Below are 22,179 nucleotides of genomic sequence, written 5' to 3'. Positions count from 1 at the left end.
AGAATAGGAGCTCAAGGCTTATCATTTTCAAGAGAAACCAAACATTTAGATTTCTAGATCAAAATCTCCCAATTCGTAAAATCCTTGGCCACTAACCATGTCTCCCTGTGGGTCAACAATTCACAAACCCTGCTTCTTAGAAAGTATAAGGAACCATTGGGAACCAGCAGTTAGCGTAATGGCTATGTCACTGGACTCCCACGTAGTCGACTGCGGTTCGTGTCCCGGACCCGGTGGCTTAAAACTCACGCCGGGCGCATGTGCGTGCGTGCCCAAGATCCCGAGAGGAGAATGGAGGAGAAGGGAGTGCGGCGTGACCATCCCCCCTGGGGGGTGATTTCTCGCTTTCTGTCCCTCTGTCTCTCTCTGTCTGGCGAGCGCACGCGCCCTACCGTGAAAATCTCTCAAAAAAAAAAAAAAGAAAAGAAAGAAAGTATAAGGAACCGTTCAGGAACATCTTTTCCTCTGTTGCCAAAAATCAGTCCCCGCTGAGGTGGAACACAGCAGCTGGTTAACACAACTCCTGAGTAAAATATAAACAATGGAGAAGAAGCATTTGGGGATTTCAGTCGATTCAGAGTCAGTTCAATAAAGGGCACGCAAGATACCGAAAGTGCCTGTCACATCTTCCGCCAGCATTTTACTTTTCTGCCACTCTCAATTAATCCGAAGTGTCAGCCCTTCACTTTGGATTTCCTGGCTGGGATGGTTAATTGAATTTTAATTAATGGCAACTTTGAGAGTGCAAGATGAAATCTTAACTCAAGAAAGATGCACTCAGACCTCAGGATGTAGAATGTCTGAGATCATCCCACCCGGTCCATCCCCTTTGTAAATGAGGACACTGAAGAAGAGCCATGTGACTTGTTCAAGTCCCCACAGAGGGCCTCCCACTAAGTCCAGGGCTCATACAAGACTCCGGGCTGCCCCCGTGACACAAACTGTCCAGCCTTAGAATGACATTGGTCTGAAGAGCACAGTTTCCAGAATCAGAAATTCACAGCGTGCCAGATGATACAGGAAGAGGCAGGGCGTTCTATCTCTGGGCTGACACCTTTCCCAGGGTAGGGAGAAAGGGGCTTTCTGATGGTCTGGCAAGCTCTTCACCAGTTGCAGTGTCTGGACAAAGGTGCATTGTTCCTAATTTAGCAAAAGAGCAAACATGCCACCTTTTGCTGTTTTCTTTTCTTTTTTAATTAATTAATTTATTCCATAAGAAAGAGAGAGAGAGAGGCAGAAGTGGGCAGCCCTCATAGGGTCTTCATGCCACCACACTCCTCCCCTCCCCAGTGCACACGTGCACCCAGCCTGTGCAGGGAGACCTCAGGCTGCAAACCCAGGACCTTCCCATATCATCAGCATGCCAGACATTGCATCGCGGCTGTGCCACCACGTCTGGCCACGCTTTTGATCACAGTCATTTTATAACCCACATGTTCCCTTGAAGATCTGAGTAAATCCAGCTCAAATTCCAATTCCCCAGTCTGTCACATTCTAAAGTATTGTGTCATCTGTGCAGAATTTCGCTCAAGATTGGGGGGCGGAGGGAGGCAGTCACAAGATGTAGTTCCCTCTGACATCTTAATCTCCACAGACCTCCCCACCCGTTCTGCCTCCTTCCCCCACTTTCTCCTTCCCCTGTGCAACCAAGAAATCCCTCCCCTCTTCTAGCGCAGGGAAGTTCTGCCCATATTCAGGGCCCCACATGGTAGCCAATCAAAATACTGCTTCTGGGACCAGCAGTTAGCGTAATGGCTATGTCGCTGGATTCCCATGGAATCAACCATGGTGCGAGTCCCCGATCTGGTGGCTTAAACTCACGCCAGGCGTGTGTGCGTGCGTGCCCAAGATCCCAAGAGGAGAATGGAGGAGAAGGGCTTGTGGTGTGGCCATCCCCTCTGGGGGGGGGGGTGATTTCTCACTTTCTGTCTCTCTGTCTCTCTCTGTCATTCTGGCAAGTGCATGCACTCTATAGCAAAAACTTCTACAAAAAAAAAAAAAATGCTGCCTCTGATTACATGCATGGACTCCCTGAAATGAACCCTGCTGGATCGGATCTCTGCCCACCCCCATTTGACACGTATTAATTGGGATGACTGTCAATGCTGTTGCGTCTCTCTTTCTCCTTTCCAAGATACTGAACAAACACTAGGAGTTTCACCTAACCAAGACAGCAGTCTGCCCCCAAGAGCTTTCATTCCAAATCTTCTCAAACAAAAATTGTTTCTGTTCATTGAGTGTAAACTATAGCCCTGCATGTATTAAACTCCTTCTCTGGGGCCACTGAGAGCCTAGTTTGCCCCACTGTAAACATGGCTTTTCTTTTTTCTTCTCTTTTTTTTTTTTTTTAAGAGGGTATGTGTATTTGCCAAAGAGAGACAGAGAGAGACAAGAAGAGACCATCCCCCAGTGGGTCAGAGATCATGCTGCAATCCCCTCTCCATTTCTCCACGCTGTTGGATTTGGGGCATGCGTGCACATGTGCCCTGTGTGTTTCTCAAGCTACCAGGACTGAATTTGAACCACATGACTGGCCATATGAGATCCAGCTGCCTTAACCACTGTACTACAAGGCTGGCCTGATCTCGCATTTTAAATGCTGTAAGGAATAAAAAAGGATCTCGTAAAAGTTGAGGGTTGAAGAATGACTGCTAGAGGCAGGGAGGGATGGGGGAAGGGATAGAGTGATATGATTAATGGAAACATTATAGATATATAAGAGGAATAGATAGATAAGAGGATGTATAGATAGATAAGAGGAACAGCTTCCCCCTCCCTTTTAAAAGTAATTTATTTCCTTCATGAAAAAGAGAGACAGAGAGAGAGAAAGAGACTAGTGCATCCGATAGGGTTCCCATGCAGTGATCGACCCCTAGTCTCAGCTGGTTCCGATGAAGGGCACACATGCACCCAAACACCTCCACCATGCCTAGGAAGGTCTCAGGATGTGAATCCAGGACCTTTTCCATGGGGTCCAGCTTCACCATTGCCTAGCCCCAAAAAAGAACAAGTTCTAATATGATAAGATACAGTGGGGAGAATACAGTTAACAGCAATTCACTGTATATCTCAGAGTAACTAAAGAAGATTTTGAATGCTCCCAGCACAAAATAATAACGAATGGTTGCAATGATGGATATACTTGTTACCTTGATTTAATCATTACACATTGTATTCTTGTACTGGAAAAAATCACATTGTATCCCACAAATGTGTATAGCTTTTATACGCCAATTAAAAAAAGAATCACTGGGCATAGCATTTTCAATGCCATTGACAAAGGCTTTTAAGGTTTTGTTTTTTTGTTTTTTGGGTTTTTTTTAATAAGGCATAGTGATTAGCATTGGGGTTAGCCTGACCTGGTCACACACACACACATGCACACACACACACACACACACACACACACACAATTAGTTCCCTCTGACTTCTTTCTTTCCAACAATCCACCTTAATTCCCTCATGGACTTGCCTTATACACCCCTTAGTCCCTTCAAGGACTGTCATCCAGTCTTTCTCACGCATCATAACCATGCCACTCCATCAGACAACTCTGCTTCCCTCTACTCTACCTCTTAAATGTCGGGCCTAGAACTTTCTCCATCATGTGTTCTTTCTTCCTCTTTCAGATTTCTTTCTTTCTTTAGTGAGAGAGACAGAAAGACAGAGACCTTACAGGGTCCTCCCACCACGATCTGCCCCTAGCCTCAGCCAGCCTGGGTCACGGTGTGCACATGTGCACGCAGCTGCTCAGGGAGGGGCTCTGGGACTTGAGGACCTCTCCCAGAGGTGTCCAGTTGCATTACCACTGTCCCACTTCCAGGCCTGTATCTCGTGTTCTTTAGAAAACTCTAGTGAAGGGCTTAATCCCATAGCCTGGTGGTTAAGGGAGCAGGGTACTGCATGGCTGACCACTATTTGAGTCTCAGCCCCTGTGGCTTGAAAGACACACCACATGTGCGTGCATGCCCCAAATCTCAACAGGATGGAGAAATGGAGGAGAAGGGATTGTGGTGGGACCATGCCCCATAAGGGAGGGCTTCCTCCCTCTCCCTCTGTCTCTTCGTCTCTGGCAAGTGCACATACCCTCTGGCAACTGAAAAAGGAAAAGAACAACAGAAAATAAAACCTCAAGGAGTGCACATTCTTTGAGGCTCTGGAATCAGCTTGGTGAACAAGAAGTTGATACATGCAATTTGGATTCAAAACCAAGATGTCATTGGAAAAATGTTGACCCATCCTCTCCCACAGTTCAAGAACCCACTGTAATAGTTACTTCAAAAGAAAGGTCAAAACCGCTCTAGGCTTTGGCACCTGCACCAGAATACACGCTTGGCTTCCTGTGGTGACTACTTGGGAAACTGCATTTGTTCAGTAGACTATGTTCTGTCACTTTTGTTTCAAATAATGCACTATTTAAAAAAATAAAAATAAAATAAAAACAACCTTGCCAGAGGGTTTGTGTTCTCTCCAAAGAGGCAGAGAGTGGGAGAGGAGAAAGCACCCTCTGTGGGGGATGGTAAAGTGCAATCCCTTCTCCTCCGTGTCTCCCTCCACCCAGGATCTGGGGCATGCACTTACAGTGCCCAGCAAGCCACCAGGTCCAGAACTTGAACCACGCAGCTGGCCCTGTGGGATCCTGCCACCTCAACCACCACGCCGTGAGCTGGCCCTACAGTTTTCCAAATCACCTTGATTTGTGAGGACGGGCCACTCCAGACCCAAGACTCGTTTAATGGTGAGCAGAAAGAGCCAGAATGAAAGAACCAGTCAGGGCTGGGTTTTGTTTTTTTTTTCTTTCAGATCCTCCCTTCCTTTCCTCCTATTTTCCTCTCCTCCTTTCTCCCCTCTTTCTCTCCATCCTCCCTCCTCCCTCTCCCTCTCCCTTCCTCCTTTCTGAAATCCCTTTCTTCTCTTTCCTTCAGACCAAGAAATTCAAAATCCCTGCCCTGCGAGCCACCAGCCGCAAACCCAGTCGGCGAGGCTCCACACTCAGCCTCTCTCGGACCAGTGGGGGCTCGTCCCCCCAGAGCAGCATGGTCTCCATGAACCCCGGCTCAGATGAGCCCCAGAGTGTGACCGTCCAGGTGGTCCTCAACAGGGAGATTGAGGACAACGAGTCGTCTTCAACCAAACCAGATGAAGAACCTCTCCACATCAGTAAGTCCCACCTGAGGTCTGACCAATCTACCCGGACTCTTTGCCTTTACGCCAAACGCCAAGAACTTCTGCCCTCGCTCAATCACTCAGTTAGAGGAGACTTAGGGGTCCCCTAGCCCTGCTCGATTTTCTTGGAGCCCGTTGCTTTCCCTCAGCAGAGATGAGAGTACTCTATCACTTGGGTTACACAGAACCATTTGTCCTAGGGAGACAGCCCATGGTCAAACTGCCCTTTTTTAACTTTAACAATATTTTTTTATTGGGGCAGCAGGTGGTGTGGTAGTTAAGGTGCGGGATTCCCACATGGCTGACCATGGTTTGAGTCTTGGACCTGGTGGCTTACTTTCTCACTTTTCTTTTTTTTTTTTTCCTCTCTCTGGTCAAATTAAAAAATAAGTAATAATAGCAAGTAAAATAAATAACTCTTTTAAAAATGATAATAATTTTTTATTGGTTCAGCAAGTGATGTGGAGGTTAAAGCACTGACCCCCACATGGCCAACTGCATGGTTCAAGTCTCAAACCTGGCAAAAATCCTGAGAGGAGGATAGAGAAAGGAGTGTGGCATGACCATCCCCCCGAGGAGGTGATTTCTCACTTTCTGTCTTTCACTGTTTCTCTCTGGCAAGTACATGTTTTGCCCTGTGGCAAAAACAAAACAAATAACAATTTTACTAACCCCCATACAGAACAAAATCATCTCAATGTGTACCGCAATATAAAATTTATTTGTAAGCTTATTTCTTTCTTCCATAAGCAAGGCAGACAGAGACAGAGACAGAGCATCCCCCAACAGGGGCCCTCATCTGTAATCCACCCCGACTTTTGGCCGGCCCTGGACCACGAGCATGTGTGTGTGCACATGCTCAGAGAGGTCTTCGGACACGACTGGAACTTTCCCATGTGGATCGGCTCTACAGAGAGCTGCATGACTGCTGGGCCACGCCCCACCCCTCAATATACACACTGACTTCATTGGCTTCTTTTCTCTGCTAGAGGGTGCACGCACTGCCAAGCAGAGGCAGAGAGACAGAGGGAGAGAGGAAGGGAGAGAGTACCTGCCACGGGAAGCAGTCATGCCACAATCCCTTCTTCTCTGGGTCTCTTTTCTTTGGGGATTTTGGGCACCCACGCACACACATCCGATGTGTTTCTCAGGCTGCCAGGTCCAGGGCTCAAACCATGTAGTCGGCCATGTGGGATCCAGCTGCCTTAACCACCAGGCCACAGAGCAAACTTACAAAGAGATATTTTAGATTCTTTTTGTCATACTAAGTTTTTGAAATCCAGTGTCTCCTTTTTTAAAACAGCTCCATCGAAGTATAATTTACATAGCAGAAAATTCATTCGTTTTAAATGTACAAGTCAATGATCTTTAGTAAATTTACGGAGTTGTGCCACCGTCACCACAAACTAATTTTAGAACATTTCTGTCAACCTGAAAGAACACCTCGGGCCCAGTTTCTCTCCTTTCCACCCAGATCCCCCAGGCAATCACAAACCTACTTGCTGTCTCTCTGGATTTGTCTTTTCTGAACATTTTATATACGGAAATTGTATTGCTCTGCCATCTCCACCCTGGAACAAGCCTTTTCAGGTCAAAATTGGGGGGACGCAGCTCCTATGAAAAATGTATTGGAAGCTATAGGCCCTGCTCAAGAAAAAAAATTCACGTTTCTACCATTTCATATACTGTGTAGGGCTGGGGAGGTTGTGAACCTTAGCCAGATAGCACAGTGACTGGGGTCCATGTCATCTAAAAAATTTGTTCTGGCCAGCAGATGGCACAGCGGTTACATCACTGGACTCCCACATGGCTAACCGCGGTTCAAGTCCCAGACTCAGTGCCTTGAAAATCACGCCGGGCGTGGGTGTGTGCGTGCCCAAGACCCTGGGAGGAGAATGGAGAAGGGATTGTGGTGCGGCTTCCCCCTGGGGGGGTGATTTCTCTCTCTCCCTCTCACTGTCTCTGTCTCTCTCTCTGGTAAGTGCACATGCCCCAAGGAAAAAATCTCTAAAAAAAATTCGTTCTCATGATTTTCCACCTCGAGTTTATAGAGTAAAGAGAGATAGAAAAGGAAGGGAAGGATCCATATGGAAATATGAAGACAGTAGAAAAAAGAGAGAGAGAGACAGCGACATGCAGAGGACTGGCCCACTGAGAACTTAGTGACTCTGGGACACGGGACGTCTCCCTGGCACGTCCCCAGACACTGTGTCCTGCATCTAAGCTGAGGCCTGCCTGCTCGGCCAGTGTCTCTTCACACCACCTGGAGGGCCCATGGCAACCAAGGCTGGGCTGCAATGAGGTGACAAGGACTGGGCGGAAGGTGGATTCAGAGAGGTCGAAAGCGAGGGCAAGGCAGAACAAGAGTCTGCGTGGGGCCCTGATGGTCAAGCTGGAGGCAGGCTAAGTGCAGAAGCCCAGCAGGTGGTCAGGACACAGAGGAATGACTGTTGGCAAGCAAAAGCCCCACTGCCCCTGGCTGTCACTGGGGGACTGAGAAAGCCCCAAGCCCCAACAAGCTATTTTCTGAACTAAAATGGAGCCACCGCTCCAGGCACTTGGGAAACCACAGATCTTACCCAGGAATCAGATATAGCGGAGAACTAAGGTAAGCCATCAGCAGATAAGTGACTTGTGGATTTCTCGAGCCATCTTTCACTCAACATGTAGTTATTGATTGACTGATTGATTGATTTTTGGAGAGATTTTTGTCATAGGGTGCATGTGCTCACCAGAAAGATAGAGAGAGAAATCACCCCCCGGGAGGATGGCCAGGCCACAATCCTTTCTTTATTCTCCTCTCAGGATTTTGGGCATGCACACACACATGCCCGGCGTGAATTTTAAGCTGCCGGATCTGGGACTCAAACCGTGGTCGACTATGTGGGAATCCAGCGATGTAACCATCATGTCATCTGCTGGTCCCTAACATGTATTTATTATGCACCTCCTGTGTGCTTGGAACTGTGGTACAGAGCGTGCCCTCTCCACGCTTACATTGTATAAGGAAGAGGCAGGTGATAAACCAGACGATCGTGCTCTGAAAATGGTAAAATTGGGGGAGGGGGCTGAACAGAGCCCCCTCAGTGGGGCCCACTGAGCCGAGATGGCCAAAGCAAGCCTCTCTCAGCTCATATTGAGGTGAGACCTGAAGATAAAAGCTGGGGAGAGAGAGGCAGGGGCCAGGGGTGCAGGGCCATTGCAGGGCAAGTACGAACTCCATGCCTGTCTAACATACAGGAAGTCTCTAGCAGGTTTTCTATGCAGGAGGAACAAGGCCTGGCTTACTTTCCCCAGGTGCGTGTGTGGTTATTGATGCGATATCCAGGCCTCTGGAGCTTTTGACTCCAGAAACCTTGCTCCTAAACAAGAAGAGCAGAGAAGTGCCCCCGCGTCAAGACACCGACATGGTCCCAGAACTTGTATATGGTTCTCCTGGGTCACCCTGGGTGCTGGAGGCAGGAAGGGATAGAGGAGGGAGACTTTGCAAAGGGGAAGGGGGTGATCACAGACCCCTACCCAATAGCCAGCTTCCTCCCACATCTGACCAACTGCCTGTTTCCATCAGCACTGTCGCCTAAAGCTCATAACCCTACTGTCCTCACTCCTATTGCTCTTCTCTTCGTTTAGAGAGAGAAGACGAGGCGCACAGAGATCTTGCTACTTATGTTTTGCTTAGCATAAAACAGTTTTGTTTAAAAAAAGGAAAAGTTGGGAACCAGCAGTTAGCGTAATGGCTATGTCGCTGGACTCCCATGTAGTCGACTGCGGTTCGCGTCTCGGACCCGGTGGCTTAAAATTCACACCAGACGCGTGTGCATGCGTGCCCAAGATCCCAAGAGGAGAATGGAGGAGAAGGGATTGCGGCATGACCACCCCCCTGGGGGGTGATTTCTCGCTTTCTGTCTCTCTATCTTTCTCTGTCTGTCTGGCGAGCGCACGCGCCCTATAGCGAAAACCTCTCCAAAAAAAAAAAAAGGAAAAGTAGGAGTTGCTTTTTAAAAAATAATTATTTATCTAATTGTATTTATTATTATTACTATATTTTTTAGAGAGTTTTATATTTTCCTTTTTAAGTAGACCAGAGACAGAGAGAGAGAGAGGGAAAGTGGGAAAGCAAGCCTCCAGGTCCAGGACTCAAGCCATGGATGGCCATGTGGGAATCCAGTGCTTCAACTACCATGCTACCTGCCAGACCCTTGAGAGAGGTTTTTGCTATAGGGTGCGTGTGCTCACCAAAGAGACAGAGAGAGACAGAGAGACATAAAGCGAGAAATCACCTCCGGGGGGGATGGCCACGCCACAATTTCTTCTCTTCCATTCTCCTCTAGGAGTACTGGGCATACCCACACACAATACTCACGCACCCAGCGTATCAATAGTATTTTTTATTTGCTGTAGGGCATGTGTGTTCACCAGAGAGAGAGAGAGAGAAGCCATAGGTCCAGGAACTGAACCATGGTTGGCCATGTGAAAGTCCAGTGCGTTAATGCCAAACCACCTGCTGGCCCCAGTAGGGGTGAATTTTTAACATTAAGAGATTTTATATAAAAATTCTGATTTGTGAAAATAAGTCAGTCTTTATGGCATGCAGGCCTGCCACTGTGCATGACAATAAGCTAGAGCTTGCCCCCCTCCCTTTTTTTTAAAGAGAGATTTTTGCTATAGGGCGTGTGCACTCACCAGAGAGGCAGGGAGAGACAGAGAGACAGAAAGTAAGAAATCACCCTCTGGGGGGATGGCCACGCCACAATCCCTTCTTCTCTATTCTCCTCCCGGGATCTTGTGCAGCACACACATGTGCCCAGCATGAATTCCAGCCGCCTGGTTCAGGACTTGAATCATGGTACACTACGTGGGAGTCCAGTGACATAACCATTACACCATCTGCTGTTCCCTAGAGCTTGCCCTTTTTGAATGGAGCAGGTACTCTAGTTTTCTGCAGTCCCCACCACTCCCTGTTACCCCCCAATCATTGCTCCCAATTGGCCACGTGTGTGACTATGTAGCAAGGCCCTATTGTTTTCCTTAGAATGGTGATGATCATGGTGATAAAACAATAGCTAAAACTTACGAGGACTTCTATGAATCTGCTTTTTCATAGGTCCATTAGTTATACGGATATTAGTTCATTTTAGCTTCCCAACTTTTTATGCCTGTCTTGTATTGGGTTGTCATGAAAGTGATGCATTTTTTGCATAGAACATAGAAAAATACACCATGACTCTCAACAACTTAAGAGATGAGAACAGTAGGGCCAAGAGAGGTTACATTTTTGTCCAAAGTCACCTAGGCAGTGAGGGAGGGAGCCAGAATTTGAACCCAGGCAATCCTTAAATGCTATGCTTTATCCAAGTCTCAAAGGAAAAAAGGAACCCATGAAAGACAGACCAATGGAGCAGCTTTCTTCTCCTACATCAACCCCTGTCACTCTTTTCTGGTCTCTGACCCCTGAAGACCACCTGAGTTTGGGACTCCTGATCCAAATCCTTGTCACCTCTCACTTAGGTGGCAGCAACAGCCTCCTAACCAGTCTCTCTGCTTCTCGGCCTTTCTCACCCCCAATAGTTCTCCATGTTGACCCAGAGGGAACTTCATACATTAAAAGTCTTACGTGCTCTCGACTTAGCGTCTTTCAATGACTCCTGCATCTGATTTTGTCCCAGACTGCTCATAACAGGCCCAGCTCTTGCCCAGTCGCACCATAAGTGGAGCACTCCACCCTCACCAAAATACTTTTCTTTAACAATGCACATTCTTGTGTAATGTCCTCTACTTAAAATGCCCTTTCAGTTGGGTGGACTCCTAATCGACTTTCAAGATCTAGCTCAAGTGTTCCCTACTATGTGAGGCCTTCCCAGAGGCCCCTGGGTTTCCTCTTCTTAAGTCTCTCAGTACTCTGAATTTGTTTTTATTGAGTACTTAATTCTAATTCACAACTGCATCTATCAGAGAAGATTTTTTTTTTTTTTGGCTGAGTATAGAAACCCAAAGAGTAAGGACTTAAAGGAGATAAAAGTGTATTTTTCTTACAGATTAAAGACCAACCCAGGACTGATAAGGTGGATCCAAAACTCATCATGGATTCTACTTCCTTTCTTCCTTCTTTGCTATCCTACGTAGTACCTCACAATCCAAAACGGTTGCAGGAACTCCAGCCATTACACCCACAATCTAGGCTGGAAGCAGAAGGAAGTACAAAAGTACAAAAATGTTCATTCCCAGCTGAATTTAAGCAACTTTCTCACAAGCTCCTTACTACACTTCTACTATAATCTCATTGCTCAGAACTTAGTCATGGGTGTGTGGGGAGAGAGGAGCATGTGCAACTGCAATGAATATTGGGAAAGTGAGCTAGTAAATGTTGCCCCTCACACACAAGCAGAAAGAATCACAGTTATATTACTAAGAAAAAAGAGGTCAAGAAATGTTAGCTCCTTACAGGAGTGGAACAGTAATCTCTTAATTACCCTCACTCTGGCACACAGTAGGTACACAAGAATGGCTGAGAAATTCATTTCCACTGCAGATCTACCCTCAGTATGGAAAGTCCTTCTACTCGAGCTTCCCCTTCCTCCATTTATATTTTAACCTTCATCCCGTTTGTTACAGCCTTGACAAAAGTAGATTAATTTCTCGGCCACTCATTGCTTTCTAAAACCTCCTCAAATTGATTCTGAATTCATGAATTCTATTCTGAGAGATGTACCATTTGACCAAGGTCTAATTTCCAAGGCTGGTTGCATAATGAAGTCTTTGTGGATGCAAATCACTGGGGACAGCATGTTGTGGCCTCTCCATGGACTAAACCCCTCCCCAAATCTATGACAGAGGTATTCCCAAGTCCAGGCCATCCCCTCTGCCAGTCTTGAAATGTCTAGTCTTAGAACTACCAGAGAATGAATTTGCTTACGTAGCAACTTAAAAAGATGGGGGGAAGGGTCTAGCTAGCGGCATGGTGGATAGGGTGACTGCATCCCACACGGACAACTGTGTGGTTCGAGTTCTAGACATGGTGGCTTGAGAAACTAAGGTCCGTGTGTGTGTGTGCCTGTGTGTGCCCAGAACCACAGAGGAGAAATGGAAGACAAGGGATTGTAGCATGACTGTGCCCCATGTTGGGGGGTTGCTTTCTCAGAACCTCCCCCCCTTGCCTTGTCCTTCTCTAGTGAGTGTACGTGCCCTTTAGCAAAACACACACACACACACACACACACACACACACAAAGATGGGTCCCCTATCATACAACACCACCACCTGTGTTTCCCTCAAAGAAAAACAATGAGTTTAGTCACTCAAGGGTGTGATTCTTACACACGTTAGGGATGGGAGGTGGAGGGAGGAAGTCAGAATTCTTTTTCTCTGGGTAGATGGTTTAGCATTTGAAAATACAGGATGTCACTGTCCCTGAGCCCTAGGCAATCCGCATTCCTCACAGGCCTGGGAACTGTGAACGGATCTGGTTTCCAGTCCCTTTCTCCCCCATAACCTTGAAGCCCCAAGGCTTTGTTCTATTTCACACACATCCAACCTCAGCAATATGATGGATGGACCTTCACGTTGGTGGGCCCTATTCCTGCCCAGGGGCATTATTGGCAAACAGCAGAAAGTCCGTGGTGTATTAAGTGAGTGCAGAGTTATATATGTGACTTTCTAGGAGGGCTGTCCAACGTGCACGTTGCTGAGGTCTTTTGCTGCTATCTACCCACCCCCAGACTGGTTTGCTTATGGGTGAGGGTCAGGGGAGCAGTCGGACATTGCTGCTTTGTTCCCAAGAGAAAGGAATAAACTAGAGAAACCAGCCACAGCTCCTTCACTAACAGGCATCTGGACACCCTCCCTCCCCCCCAAAAAAGGATTCTGGGATGCACGGTAGTAGAAAAGGTGGGCCTGACAGTACAAACATGAAGGGAAATTCAGGTCACATGAAATCATGCCCACAAATGTTAGGAAGATAAACGACTTGATGATACATTTTGGGTTGGAAAATGGCTAAGTGTTGACATTTATCACAGCCTAGGTGGCTCCAAAACCACTAGAGGAATGGTCTTTCTAGACCAAGTGATTGCATTCCTAAACATGGCTGGACACAAACGGTCTTGGCAAGTCCTGGGCTTCAGGGCTCCCTTCCAGGTATGACTTTGGAGACTTGAGCTTAAGCCAACTACAGCACAGGGGTGAAAAGTACTTGCACTGGCTCTTACAGCCTTCATTGGTACCCAAACCTGACTCATAGTTCCCCCAATCCCTCCCTCTTTTTCCTCCTCAGTTGTTCAAACAAATAGATAATTGCGATCCCGTAGAGATCAGTGCTGTGATGGAATAGGACAGTGTCCTGCTGGAGACCACAGTGGGGCACCTTACCAGCTGTGGTGGATGAGGAGGGAAGAGAACATGATTCCAGAACCCAGAGGGGAGGAGGAAAAGGTGATAGACCTTTCAGAAGTGCATGAAACCAACATTACCCACTCTACTGTCTATTCTGAGACGGTGTACACGTTCCTAATATTTTCCATTGAGATAGAAAGTAAAAATCAAAAATTGATTTTACTGGGCTAGCAGGTGGCATGGTGGTTAAGGTGCTAGACTCTCACATGGCCAACCACGGTTCTAGTCTTGGACTTGGTGGCTTGCTTTCTCACTTTCCCTCTCTCTCTCTCTGTCTCTCTCTGGTGAGCACATGTGTCCCATAGCAAATTTAAAAGTAATAATAATAATAATACATTAAATAATAAATCATTCTTTTTTAAAAATTGTTTTTAAGCAGTGGAGTGGAGCTGCCATATAGTATGTGTTTTCATTTGGGGATGGAAACAGGTTACACTGCTCAGGACACACATTTAAGACTCTCCCTTCAGTTGCAAAAGTTCTGGTCATTGCAGATTGTGGTTTCCTTCTTACATCCTGGAATTACTGGAAAACCATCTCAGAAGTCTCCCCCTTTTTTATTTCTTGGGATGTCTCTGCTCCTCTAATGGCTTTCTGAATGTGTTTCCTACTCTTCTTGCTCCAAGCCCCTTCACCTTTCACCTTGTTCCTAAATCTGGGGCAAAATCATGGAGGAGTCACAGCAAGTGACAACCACACGCTGTGAGGTTTCAGCACCACAGACAGCTGCAAACTCAAAGAATGGGAGGTCTCAATGCCCAGAGTTTTGTATCAAGCCAGTTCCGTGGTAGGGTGTAGAATTGAGTGAAGGGAGGGATTTGCAAATGCATACACATTAAACAGGGCTGTCTGCGTGCATGCTCTCACTGTTCTTGAAGCCCATAGCTCACTCCACCTATTTTCCAGTTTTTGAGAGTGTCAATCACTGTATTAGTTTCCTAGGGCTGCCAAAACAGATGTCCACAGACTGAATGGCTTAAAACAACAGAAATGTGTTGTCCCACGGTTCTGAATGCTAGACATCCAAAATCAAGGTGTCATCAGCGTCATGCCTCCTCTGAACTCTGCAGGGGAGAATCATTTCTTGGCTTTTCTTGCTTCTGGTGATAATTGGCAATCCTTGGCATTCCTTGGCTTATAAATACCTTACAAGTGCTTATAAATGATGTCCTTGACCATCTTCTCCCTGTGTGTGTCTCTCTCTTCTTATTATAAGGACACAGTCATACTGGGTTAAAGGCCAACCTACTCCAGTGTATGTATGTATATACACACATACATATATATATATACATATATATATACATATATATATATATGTATATATATATGTATATATACTTGCCACTGGGCACATGTACTCACCAGAGATAGACAGAGACAGTCAGAGAGAGGGAAACCAAGAAATCAGCCCTCCGGAGGATGACTACAACACAATCCCCTCTCCTCCATTCTCCTCTCAGGGTTTTGAGTACATGATTTTCAAGCTGCCAGGTCCAGGACTTGAACTGCAGTTGACCCTGTGGGAGTCCAGAGCTTTAACAGCCATGCCACCTGCTGGCCCAACATCTCTTCTTCTTAGCTTAACTAATTACATCTATAGCAACCGTATTTCCAAATAACGTCACATTCTGAGGTGTTGAGGATATTAGGACTTCAACATATCTTTTGGGAGGATACAGCTCAACCCCTAACAGTCAGGTGTGAATAAGTATTTCTACACTATATAAAAATCAATACTAGTAAGTGTGAAAATCAAAATCAACTGATGCAATAAGAAGTCATGGGAGCCACAAGAATTTAGGGAGCACACACCAGCCCAGGCCACAGTCACCTGCAGCAGGGATGAGGACCGTACAGGGAGGTCTGGGTTTTATGTGAAACCTTCCTGATCTGAAAGGTTGCTGTCCACATCGAATCAAATCAAACATGTGTGTGAGTTGGTCTTAGCCTGTGGGCTGCCAGTTTAAAAATTCGGTCCTATGGAGATGAGAGGGTTTCCCAAACAAGATGATTTCTTCTTGGAATTGGAAATAGCTCTCTCTGGCTGCAGTAGTGTTTTTTGTTTTGGTTTTTGTTTTGGTTTGTTTGTTTGTTTGTTTTTAGTTTAGTTTTGTTTTTTTCCATAGAGTGCATGTGCTGGCCAAAGAGGAGAGCGACAGAGAGAGGCAAAGTGAGAAATCAACCCCAAAAGGGAATGGCCACACCACAATCCCTTCTCCTCCAGTCTCCTCTTGGAATGTTGAGCACACATGTACATGTTCCCAGTGTGATTTTCAAGCCACCAGGTCCAGGACTTGAACCACAGTCAACTATGTGTGAATCCAGCACCTTCACCACAATCCCCACCTACTGGCTCCAGGCTGCAGTGGAGTTTAAGGTGGGGAATGGAAGAAAGATGAAAAAGGAGAAAGAGAAGCCAGATCTGGGAAGGTGTCATAAGTCATGTGGAGGAATGTAGACACTGCCAAAAGAAAAATGGAGATCCATTGATGGGAGGGTGGGAGGAGGGTGGCATGGTCAGATTTACACTCTACCAAACACTATGGGCCACCTTTTCTGGACCCCGATCACATCCCTCTCCTACTCCCTGACACTCAGAAGCAGAGGCAATGCCAGCCTGGAGGCTAGGCAGTGCCCTCCATGGTCCTGTCTCAAGGACATCCTCTAGTTAAGGGTTAACTTGTCTTCTCCTCATCAGATCTTCAGAAACTCCTAGAGATGGTTCGAGAAGATGCCCGGAGGACAATCATGACAGAAAATGGGATGCAAAAAAAAGCACCCAGGTACGTTCTCCTGACTCCTCGGTCTCAGAGAGGCTATGAGAGTAGTGGTGATAACGTTAACAATAGCCGTGACCAGCCACGGAGCATTTTCTCTGTGACAGGCACTAACAGGCACTCTGTTCGTATCTCACCTCCATGAGTTTCTTACATCGATCCTAGGAGGTGAGCTATTATCTGTATGTTACAAATCAAGAAATGTGGCTCAGAGAGGCTAAGTGACTTTCTCGGGATCTCTTAGCTAGAGAATGATAAGGTCATGACTCAAATCCAGATCTTTCCAGTTCCAAGGCCATTCTCTTAACCACTTTGCCACATGGCCTCTTGGAAATCCTATGGTTAATCATTCATTCTTTAAATAAATAATTATGAATATGTATGACCTGTGTACTAATTATTACCGTGACAAGCATTACGAAAGAAAAACTCCAAGCTGTGAGGACAAATAATAGGGATATTTGATCTAGTCTGGGATGGGGATGAGAATCAGAGAAGTTTTCTCCAAGAAGGGAACTTTCTTAAAGTTTGTTTCTTTCTTCCATAAGTGAGAGATCAGAGACAGAGATGGAGAAACAGTCAGCCCCAAAACAGCGTTTCCATGCCATGATCCACTCCCAGCTGCAGGCAGCCCTGGATCATGGGCAAGTGAGTGTCTGGTGTGTTCAGGGAGGACTCCAGATGCAAACCTGGACCGTTCTCATGTTGCTCAGCCTCACAGAACACTGCATCAGCACTGCACTATCTCCCAGCCCCTCCAAAGAAGAAACTTTAAACTGATGGTGGAATACAGCATGAAAAAAAGTTAACCTGCAAAACTTAACAGGGGGTGCAGACAGGAAGTGGGGGAAGTATTACAGGAAACATGAACAAGCTTAGACAGAGGGACCGTGGCACTTTCAAGGATCTGAAATGCAGCTAGAATGGGATAAGTTGGTCTGGAGACATTTGAGGCCAAGTCAAGGAGTCTGGTTTTGGGCCTAAGAGCAACAAGAACCCTCTGAAGTTTCAAGTTGGAGACCAACATGGCCGTCTCACAAGGAATCCATGTTAGACTAGACCACAAGGTGTTCTCCTGGTAGGAAGCACTGTCCACCAGACTTCCGACTTCTAGAAGCCTCAGAGAGCATGCAGGCTACAGCCTGAGTTCTCTTCCTGAGTGTGGACCCCTCTGAGTAAGCAAATTACTTCCTGAAAATAAATGAGGCACTGGAAGAGGTTCATCATCGCCTTCAGCCTACTGGGATGCTGGCTATGACTTATTGGTTATTGTTATTACCGTAATTACAGTTCACCAAGCGCTTTCACATGCATCACGCCCTGCCTCTGCTTGTTAATGATGAATTTGTCTGCTGCGGCCTCAACTCACATCCGGGATGGGAAAGGTGGCGCTCAGAAGAGGCACGCAGGAGCAATGGCCCATGAGGCCCCCACTGCTGTGTCTGATTATCTGCGTTAGAGACAGACAATGGTGATGAAGCTGCAGCTCAATGAGGCTCCTTTCCTGAGAACTCATAGCATGCACACTGGCTTCTGGGCCAGACAAATGTGGGTCCAAACCCTCAAGTCCCTGAACAAGTCACTTACCCTGTCTCTAAACCTCAAACGAGACTGTAGCATCAAAGCATTGGCTTTGTACCCAAATAGACTAGGGTCGATCTCCAGCATGTAACTGCTGTGTGACATTGGGCAAGTTACTTCACCTCTCTGAGTCTAACTGTGTAGAATGAAGCTCATTGGCAAACCATCTCAAATGTTTGTGATTGGGATTAAATGGTATTATCCTTGTAAAGTATTAGTAATGTTACAGAGATATGATCTACTTTAATGAGTCATTTTAATCATTTAGTGAGACAGGAGTTTCTTTAACATATTAGCATCTAGAAAATACTCAGTAAATGGCAGTGAGGGTGGGGTGGAGATGGTGGTGGGGATGGCTGTGACTTTTATTTCGCACGTAGTGCCGCCATGGAATCTTCACAGCACCTTTCTGGGACCCATACATAAGCCGTGACCGTCACCCCATCTCATCAATGATGAAGAACAGCCAAGAGAGACTTCTAAAAAGTCTTCAAAGACAGAATCACATCGGAACCTGGTTCCCATGAGGCTTGCCACGTGGCCTCTACTTTCAATTTAATGATAAAATAACCATGGCTACAGAGCAAGAACCTGTTGAAATTTCCTTTCCTCATTAATTCCTCTGGGAGAAAAAAAAAAATCTCCCTAATCTCGCACTCAGGCAGCAGGCATGAGAAGCTTCACTGTGGAGCTGCAGAGAGACGGCTGAGAAAGGCTGCAAGTTTTCTCTTTCTACCTCACTTTAGAACTCGAATTCCCTTCTCATTCTAGACCCTGAATCTGCTCCCATCAAGGCTGACAGAGACTCTTGGGGTTTTAGGAACCCATAAAAGCCACCCCATCCATACCCCCAGCCTCAAAGCCAGACTGTCCCCTAGTCATCAAAGAGGATGACTTAAAAAATAAATTTAAAAAATTTTAATCCTCTAAGCAGTGTTTCCAAAATGTCCCCAAAGATCAGAAATAACTTGGGGTATTTATGAAAAATACAAAATTTCAGACCTCATCCCAGACCCACAGGCAACTTTTTTTTTTCTTTTTTCTTTTCTTTTCTTTTTGATTTTTTTCTTTTATGGTTTCTACTATACAGCACATGTACTCACCAGAGAGAGGGACATCCCCCAGGGGGCATGGCCACACTGCAATCCCTTCTCCTCCATTCTCCCCTCAGGATCTTGGACACATACACATGCTCAGGGTGATTTTTAAGCCACCAGGACCAGAACTCAAACCATGATTGGCCATATGGGAATGCAGTGTCTTAACCATCATGTTCACCTGTTGGCCCCAACAACGATATTTAAAATTTTTTTAATTAATAAAAAGACATTAATTTATTTATTTATCCATTTACATGTTGTGATTTTCAAGCCACCAGGTCTTAAACCATGGTTGGCCATGTGCGACTTCAGCACCTTAACCACCATATTCTTTTTTTTAACAAGCACTTCAAATAGGCATTATTCCACAGTGTTTCACGGTGTACTGGGGAATTCTGGGTGAGTGTATAGTTTTAAACACAGATTCTGGGGCCCCACTCCAGGCTCAATGTATCCAGACCTCCAGAAGTGTGGCTTTGGAATCTGTATTCTGAGCAAGCTCTCCAGGTGATTCCTAGACCCAGGAGGGTCTGAAGATCTCTGCTCTAAAGAGAGGAGCTCCCATACCTCCCAACCCCATCTCTAGCTATCTACTGTCATAGGAGAATCACGTATCCGTGCCTTGTTAAAAGATGCATTTGCTTTGCAGCATCCTGTCAGTGCTCAAGCAAAACAAGAGTGATTCTGTCACGAAGAATCCCCAGACCACCCATAAATCAAGGTAGGAAGGCCCACAACAGGTGGGTCCAGAGGCACCCCACTCACAGCTGCAGGGGCCACCACAGAGATGCTCCTCATCAAATCCTGGAGCATCAAGCAGGGAAATAGGGGCACATGGTCCTTCTCACTGGAAACAAGCCCCTTCACTCTGGAAGGGTTGGGTGTGGGTCCCAGGCATTCTTCCTCAACATTTATTTACCCTGAGGTTAAAATCTTACAGTCGCAGGGCTGGAAGACGGCACAGTGGTGGCGTGTGATGTTCTGCAAGGCAGACCCATGTGGGAAGGGTCTAGATTTGCATCCAGAGACCTCCCTGAAAACACAGCACATGTGCATGCTCAAGATCCCAGCTGGCTGAGGTTGGGGGGTGGATCACGGTGCCAAGACTCTGTTGGAAATCCTATCTCTCTGTCTCTTTCTGTCTGTGTCTCTCATGCTCATGGAAGACATAATTTAAAAATGATTGGGCCAGCCCATGACATGGTGGTTAGGGCAGCTAGATCATACATGACCAACTGCACAGTTCTAGTACCAGGTCCAGTGGCTTGAGAACCACTCTGGGCATATGTATATGCATGCCCAAAGTCCCCAAAGGAGGGAGAGATGGAGGAGAAGGGATTGTGGCACGGCCATGCCTCATGTGGGGTGCTTTTTCACATATTCTTTCTCTCTCCCTTTCTCTCTCTCTGTGTCTCTATATGTCTCTCTCTCTGGTGAGCACACGCACCCTCTAGTAAAATTTTTTAAATGACTACTAAAAAACCTATGGTAATGTAGATTACTATATTACAACCAAATTTAGTATATAGCAATCTACGAGCTTCTTCAATAATGCATAACATAACATGACTTAGCAGCAGCTCTAGTTACTACTGTAGTTTTGAATTCATGTTGAGTATAAATGATTTTACAAAATATCTCCCATAACTGTAATGTGAGATGCAAATGCCCGCGATTTCCATTTTGGTTGAGCACTATTTGAAATGAAGATGTAACTTTCTTCCCAATCTGCAGACATGGGCCCTTCAGTTCTCCCCATGCTTGAGAATGACTGCTCTCAGGGAGAGTTAAGTCCTCTCTAATAATCCCATGGTTAGCTGTACAGCCACCCCTGAAAGGGTCCTAAAGGACAAGTAGGGAGGGTCGGGTACACCTTACCAGCAGGCCCCTCACCAAGACTGAGATCAACACTTAAGCTGACACCTGACGAGCAAAGGATTGGCACCTTTGAGGTGGAGATACTATTCCAAGCAGTATGAATGGCGTGTGCAAAGGGCTTGAGACAGGATGAAGCTTAGAAGCACTGAGAAAAGACCGGCATGGCCAGAACTTCCCCAGGGAAGGGGGAATTGAGACAGGCAGAAGCACCACCAGCTAGCATCACCCCTTCCCTCACCTACCTCTTGCCCTGCAAGAAAGAAAGCCCATCTACAGGAGGGAGGTCGGCACCAACATGGTCCCCCACTGGATCCATCTGCAGGGATAGGAGCAGCTGGCTGGCACCCAAAAGCAGGGCCTTCTGGATATTGTTAGTGGAGCCCTGCATCCCGGCCGAGTGGGTAAGGGCATATCCTATCCCCTGCTGGGACTCAGACGCCTAGTCCAGTCCCAGGAGTGTCTAGAACAAGCAGCGAAGGCCAGCGCCTTTCCTATAGAGAGGTCTGGGAAACGGCAAGGCCTGTCAGCCTGCAGAAGTCCCAAATGCCACGGGGTCAGAAGGGAAAGGCCAGCCACACGTTATTGGAATAATGAAACAGTCTTAGCTGCTGGAACCACACCGATAAAGTGCTCAAGTCAGTTTTCCAAGCATCTGGGAGAAACAAGGGTAGACAGGGAGAGAAAGGAAGGCTGGACAGTGTCACTGAAGGTCCAGGTCACGAAAGGAAGACCAGAAACAAAGGTATAAGGAGGGGACAAGCATGAACAGGTGCCTTTACACACCCACACACATCAGGACCCCTACCCGCACAGAGGCACAGGAGGGAGCAGCCACGCAAGGATCCCACAAGTCCACATGGGATTTAAAGGTTCCGACAGTGTGAAGAGTTGACTGGTCATCGCAAGGAAATAGACATCAGGAGGGAGTTGCTTGCCCATAGACTAGGAGGTAATGCTGCTGGGTTGGACTCTGAATCTAGCTTTGTCTGCCTCCAAGGTAGAGTAAATTGAGTTTTCAACACCAGGGTCCAGCGTAAAGAAGAGAATCCTTGAATGCAAATGCAGTCTGGGGGCCCTGGCAGGTGGCGTGGTGGTTAAGGGCACTGGACTCCCACACGGTCAACTCTACTTTGAGTCCCAAACCTGGCGGCTTGCTTTCTCACTGTCCCTCTCTCTCTCTCTCTCTGGTCAAATAGAAAGAAAGAAAGAAAGAAAGAAAGAAAGAAAGAAAGAAAGAAAGAAAGAAAGAAAGAAAGAAAGAAAGAAAGAAAGAAAGAAAGAAAGA

General features: G+C 46.5%; 1 protein-coding gene across 1 annotated transcript in view; it reads left to right on the top strand.

Annotated features, from left to right (window-relative positions):
- The window catches only part of CCDC60 (coiled-coil domain containing 60), a 202,052-nt gene that overhangs the window by 168,995 nt on the left and 10,878 nt on the right, over positions 1-22,179 (top strand). Inside the window, exons 7-9 of the mRNA XM_006151553.2 lie at positions 4,926-5,160; positions 16,257-16,341; positions 19,666-19,737. Of these exons, the coding sequence (XP_006151615.1) occupies positions 4,926-5,160; positions 16,257-16,341; positions 19,666-19,737 (392 nt within the window). The remainder of the gene's footprint in view (positions 1-4,925; positions 5,161-16,256; positions 16,342-19,665; positions 19,738-22,179) is intronic.

Source organism: Tupaia chinensis, unplaced genomic scaffold, assembly GCF_000334495.1.
Source record: "Tupaia chinensis unplaced genomic scaffold, TupChi_1.0 Scaffold000320_1, whole genome shotgun sequence".
In the NCBI taxonomy this organism is placed as follows: Eukaryota; Metazoa; Chordata; class Mammalia; order Scandentia; family Tupaiidae; genus Tupaia; species Tupaia belangeri.
This window is presented reverse-complemented; position numbering and strand designations above follow the sequence as displayed.